General features: G+C 44.2%; 1 protein-coding gene across 1 annotated transcript; it reads left to right on the top strand.

Annotated features, from left to right (window-relative positions):
- The first annotated feature begins 1,268 nt into the window (after positions 1-1,268).
- Positions 1,269-4,326, top strand: LOC102081540 (SH3 domain-containing protein C23A1.17-like). The gene is made up of 2 exons (XM_005474457.4): positions 1,269-3,570; positions 3,845-4,326. Exon 1 carries the CDS (start codon positions 1,924-1,926, stop codon positions 3,154-3,156), a length of 1,233 nt encoding a protein of 410 aa, XP_005474514.1. The 5' UTR covers positions 1,269-1,923; the 3' UTR covers positions 3,157-3,570; positions 3,845-4,326.
- Positions 4,327-6,261: the final 1,935 nt, after the last annotated feature.

Genomic DNA, 6,261 nt, shown 5'->3' with positions numbered 1-6,261 from the left:
TGTGTCCTTCCTCACTCACTCTGTGCAACATGTGTCACTCGCACTCTCTCCGGCATGTGCTCCGTCTCTCATGCTCTCTCTAGCTTTCCGTCCCTCCCAGCTGACAGCATGTAATTGAAATGGTCAAACGCATGAAAACATGACAAATGGCGAGGAGGTATTTGTGCATCATCATCAGCATCGCTGCTGCTGCTGCTGCTGAGCGGTCTCTCCTTTGCGCTTCGTTCAGCTGCAGCTCAGTTGACAGCTTGCAGCCAAACTGCATGGGCAACACGGCAAATGGTGAGGCGACTGAGAGGAGATTTGTGCTTCATCATCATAATTATAACAGGCCCCAAACTCCCTCCTCCCCTTCAGCAGGACCTACACACTTGGCTGCAGCGCAGAATGAGTCAACATGTGTTAAAATATGACCTGTGACTATTTAGCCTGCACATGTTGTACTTCCCAACACAGAGTCCCTGAGAAACGGGATGTGCAGCTTAACGAGATTAAAGATGATCAACCAGATTAAATGTGATGCCTGAGTAAGTGGAGAACAACAAATTGATTTTAAACCCGTTTTAAATCCCAGCGTATAGTTTTTGGCTCAGATTGTGTGATCACTGTTGATCCACTTCTGAAGCACTTTTAATCTTAAAAAAAAAAGCCTGGAGAATCAAACTTCCTGGTGCTATGTCGGAGGATTCCTCCACTAAGAAAACAGAGATAAAGAAGTAATTAGGATAAGAGAGGAGGAACCATGCTGAGACACTGACCTGGGTCTGATCAGCAGCCGTCAACTCTGACAGTATATCACCATACACTGATAAAATGTGGTTGGTTTGGGCACTCGGTGTCCCTCATGTCAACCACAAATGCCATTAGATACTTACCCCCAGCATTTTAGCTAAACACAGCAGTGTTGACCTTGAATTAAAGGAATAGTGCAACTTTTGGGAAGCATGAATTGGAGAAGCTTTGTACCATCAGGCCAGCTTGTTCCTGCTGCAGGAAACGACCAATGTATGGGGTTTAAAAAAAAGAAAAGCTATGTATATGTATGCATTCTTGAAACAAATGCCGTATACGTGTGTTTCCACTTTAAAAGACCAAAAAAGGCCACATTAGGGTGAAGGTGGGGTGCAGGAGGGACAACACATGCACATTCAAGTCTTGTTTCAGGTTATCTTTATTTGTATTTTTTCTGCGGTTTCTTGGTTAAGGTTAGGATTAGATTTCTTGCTAAACTTAGTAGCAAACTTTAAAAACAAATTTAAAATTATATAATAGCAATAATATTAAAAATAATGTGTCACGGTCCTAAGATTGTACTATTATTGATCTTTGATTTCATCATAATTTTTCACTGGTAGTCTCTTGGTTTTGGTTTTCAGTATTCCTAGCTCCCTAGTTCCTTAGTATTTCATGATTTCTAGTCTTTAGGTTTTGTTTATGTGCCTTCCATGTGTTCTGTGTTATGTCTACTCTGTGCCTTCCTGCCCCACATTTCAGGTCTCTGTTCTCTGTGTCTTCTTCATCCTTGCCTCCGGGTTCGTGTGTTTCCTGTTTTACTTTGAAAGTCTGTGTCCTATGTCAATGTTTTCTGTTTTGCTTCCTCCCTGTTTCCTCACGTCTGATTAGGTTCAGCTGAGTCTCCCTCCTGTTGTGCATTCCCCTCGTTACCTTGTGTGTATATTTACCTGTTCTTCGTCAGACTGTCTGTGTCTCATCATTCTGTTCATCTTCCCCAGTTTCTTGCTAGCTATGGTTCTAGGTTCCCAGTTAAGGTTTTTGTTAGTTTTGTAGCGTTACATTCAGCCACAAATAAAGGCTCGCTTTCAGTTAAACATCTTCATCTCCATTCTCTGGGTTTGGGTCCACTCCTCATTCTCACCACACAATTTGCCTTTGCAAACTCTGACAGTACGCTCTGACCAAATAATGGACCCAGCAGACTTCGAACTGCATGAGCGGCAGCAGGCAGTTCTCGCCCAGCTGGAAGACGAGATCAGGTGGAAACCATGGCTCACCCCTGACTACGAAAGCATATTTCGAGGGACTCGTTTAGCTCTGGGGGGTCTCTCTGGGGGGCCATTCTGCACGCTGGAGGCCAAGTTGCCTGGATCACCGGCTTCCTCTTCCCGGAGGAGGCGGCGCTCACGCCGCCGTCGCTCTGCCCCGGCTGAGCAACCTTCAGTCGTGAGTAAAAGTGACTCCTTTTCTTACGCGCCTCCAGAACCCACAAACATAAACTATAAACTTACCCCAGAAAGCTTTGGGATTTCTTTTTTGGATGAGGAGTTGGACTTGGAGGATTCTTTTTGTTCTGCTCCTCCTGAGGAGGTAAAAGACAATCATTTCTCAAGGACTGTTAACGCTGTTAAATCAAAAACTGTAAGCCATGTTACCAAGTCAGGTGCACCTGTATCAGTTTCCCGGGTGAGGGGGGCCAGGGCCCGGTTGGTCCCTGCGCCGGATTCAAGGCCGGGTGAAGCTCTGCTAGTCTCTGCATCTGTACCAGCTCCTTGGGTGGGGACAGCAGCTGCCCAGCCGTTGCCGGTACCTACTCCGGCTCCCAGGGTGAGGGTGGCCATGAACCAGCAACCTCCTACGCCCATACCTATCCCTCAGGTGGGAGTGACTGGTGTCCGGTCTGCCCCGGCGCCCATGCCAGTTCCCAGGGCGAGGCTAGCCAGGACACAGCCCAACTCTGCACCGGTACCTACTCCTCAAGTGGGAGCGGCTAGTGTGCGGCAGGTGCCTGCACCCGTTCCTGTCTCCGTTGGAGGCTTAGGTGAGCCCGTCCAGCCGTTTCCCTCGTTTTTTGGAGGCTTAGGAGAACTAGTACAGCCACCTGCTAATCCACCATTACAACAACATCAACTTCTGTCACTAGCTTACTCGCTAGCTCAATTATTAGCTCAGTTATTAGCTCAGTTATCTGCTCAGCCACCGGTTCAGCCAGGGGTTTCCACACCTGCTGGCCCTGCTTCATCTCAGCCAGAGGTCTCCGTACCTGCAGGCTCTGCATCTGCTCCCGCTGGAGGCTCTGGAGAGCCGTGCCAGCCGTCTGTTCCCGCTGGGGGCTCTGGAGAGTCCATCCAGCTGTCCACAGCCTGCTCGTCCACGTCCAACACCACACTGTCACCAGCCACTTTCCAGGCCGTCGGCTGAGCATCTTTGCCATCATTGGTGGCCTCCTGAACTGTGTTGCTAAAGCCGCTTCCCACATGGTCAGCGTCTGGACTTGCTTCACTGGTGCCGCCGCCGCTTTCTTCATGGCCGGCACCCTGGACTGTCTCGTTGCTGCTGCTGGCTCCGCGATCGGCCTCCAGAACTGCGCCACGGTCAGCCTCCTGAACTTTTTAGGCCTGGGCTCCTGTGCTTTCATCCTCCAGGCTGGCCCTCTGAACTGTGTGGGAACTGTTTCTGGAGTTCCAGTGCTTGTTGTGGATATTCTGTTTTGGACTATTCCATGAGCTCTAGTGCTTTTTGTTAACTTTTTGTTTTGGACCCCCACCATCCGCCCTGGTTGGGTTGTTTTTGTTTTGCTCTTCTGGTTTGGGCTGTCTGGAGCCAGCCCTTGAGGTGGGTGTACTTTCACTGCGACCCAGTGTTGTGAGTGTGTACTGATCTTTGATCTTTGATTTCATCATAATTTTTCACTGCTAGTCTCTTGGTTTTCAGTATTTCTAGCTCCCTAGTTCCTTAGTATTTCATGATTTCTGGTCTTTAGGTTTTGTTTATGTGCCTCCTCTGTGTTCCGTGTTATGTCTACTCTGTGTTCTGTTACTTTGACATAGGACACGGACTTTCAATGTATTCTCTTTTGCTTCCTCCCTGTCTCCTCACGTCTGATTAGGTTCAGCATCTGTGTATCATCCCCGGTGTCATTATTCTGTTCATCTTCCCCAGTGTCGCTCCAGCCATGTTTCCAGGTGTCAGGTTGTTTAGTTCCAGTTTCATGTTTAGCTGTCCCCGGTTTAGGTTTTTGTTGTTTTGTAGTGTTCATTCAGCCACGAATAAAGGCTCGCTTTCAGTTAAACATCTTCATCTCTATTGTCTGCATTTGGGTCCATTCCCAGAATTCCGCATGATTCACCTTTGCAAACTGTGACATAATGATTAATAATAACCTTACTATAATGATTGCAGCATAAATGTCTGTATCTGCCCTTTTCTTCCTTAAGTGTTGTGCCAAAAACTTGCTCCAGGAATTTAAACTGTTGAAGTGACTTGTTGATCCATAATCTGTCCAAAATTTGTCAAACAAAAATGTGTTGTGATTGAAATAAAGTCATTCTGAATCATAATAAAAACATCCCAATGAGGAGGTAGAAGCTGCAATGAGTTTGTGGGAAAGTAACTTTGATATTTCCTTTATTTCCTTGGGTAAAAAAATCTCATTAACAATAAAAATGTTTTTTCAAGAGAGATCTGGCCGAGAGATCAGCAGAAATTTTAAGATAACATCACTATTCTATAAACATACTTTAAGGGACCAAAACATGGCTAGGTTAAGTCATAATGACTTAATCAGGTAATTTATTCATTTTATATTTAACTCCATAAATCGTGCTCACTGCATACTATTTAACAATATAAGTAACGATGTTACTTTAAAAAAAAAAAGAAAAAAGAAAATATGAAGTATTAAAAATCATTTCTTGGCACAAGAGGGAGGCTCATCCTTAAATCGTAATCCTAATACTTTTGACTTTTGAATTCATAGTATATAGTATACATGAGACTTGGGGGGGATATAAAAGATGCTAATGAGGTGAACCATATTCCACAACCAGCAAACACTTTTGTCTTTAAGCGTGAGGTGGGAAGAGTTTCTGCCCGAGGTTCAGAGACTTATGCCTTTAAAAGACAACTTATATGAGGACGTTTTCTGGGGAGGACAAGGTAATGTTTGTCTGTTTCAAGTCTCTAGTCAAAGTGATCTTAGGGGCTAGAGACCAACCAAGCTGTTGGGATCCTGGAGAGGTCACCAGTCTTTCACTGTGCTAACACCGAGAGGCAGACAAACATTAACACTGGCAGTCAATTTAGAGCCACCAGCGACGTGCATGTGTTTGGACTGTAAGAGTACACCAGAGAACCCCACGCAGGGACGAGGAGAACATGCAAACTCCACACAGAAAGACGTGAGCTGGACAGTGGATTCAAACCCACTATTACTATGATGCGATGCTATACATACACTACCAGTCAAAAGTTTGGAGAAACCTCCTTATTTAATGGTTTTTCTTTATGTTTACTACTCTCTACATTGTAGATACAAACTGAAGACATCAAATATATGAAGCAAGATATATGAAGTTATGTAGCAAAGATAAAATTATTTATATTATATAAATGTCTTTTATTTTAGATTCCTGAAAGCAGTCACCCTTTGCTCTGTTGACAGCGCTGCAAACCCTTGGCCTTCTCTTAATAGTCACCTGAGATGGTTTCCACTTCACAGTGTGCCTTATCAGGGGTCATTCATGGAATTTCTTCCTTCTAAATGGGGTTGGGACCATCAGTTGTGTTATGCAGAAGTCCTCTTTTCCTTTCCTCACCCCCAACTGGTCTCGGCAGATGGCCGCCCTCCCTGAGCCTGGTTCTGCTGGAGGTTTCTTCCTGTTAAAAGGGAGTTTTTTCCTTGCACTGTCGCCAAACCGCTTGCTGACAGGAGGTTGTTTGATTGTTGGGGTTTTCTCTGTACTATTGTAGGGTTTTTATCTTACAACATAAAGCGTGTTGAGGCAACTGTTGTTGTGATTTTCCGCTATATAAATAAAATTGAATAATAAAGAGTGCTTCTTTGTGATCTTTCATTTTTCCTGATCTGAGGAGTCTATTTTTCCCATTTGATGTTCACCTAATCATGTGTAAGCCTTTTTGTTGTTGTGATTTTTTGGGGTAAATATAAAAATAAATTCCCATCATAAGAAACATTTTTGAAGTAGTTTGGAGGTATTTTGTTTTAAACTCAAACCAGGAAAGTGCTCAGCATCTTTAACATCTTTTTTATTGTTCTAATATTAAGTTCACAAAATCTTGGTTCACTCACAATAACTAAAGCTATAGTTGTGATTATACTGTGAGGTCTGGATATGTTACCAACCTCATGTCCTGGTTTAGTTGTAAGTTTCTTTTTTGGTAAACTTATAAGTTACATCAGCATCCATATAAAGGTCTCTCTTTATTTTCACAGCAGAACGTGGGAGGTCAATCACACGCTGTCCTGCTGTTTTATTGTAGCTAACAATGTTGATAATGACAGTT

This window comes from Oreochromis niloticus, linkage group LG14 (assembly GCF_001858045.2).
Source record: "Oreochromis niloticus isolate F11D_XX linkage group LG14, O_niloticus_UMD_NMBU, whole genome shotgun sequence".
In the NCBI taxonomy this organism is placed as follows: domain Eukaryota; kingdom Metazoa; phylum Chordata; class Actinopteri; order Cichliformes; family Cichlidae; genus Oreochromis; species Oreochromis niloticus.
The sequence above is the reverse complement of the archived record's forward strand: the minus strand, read 5'-3'. Positions and strand labels throughout refer to the sequence as shown.

Coding starts and splice junctions, on each gene's coding strand:
- LOC102081540 (XM_005474457.4), top strand. CDS start 1,924: ATGGACCCAGCAGACTTCGAACTGCATGAGCGGCAGCAGGCAGTTCTC.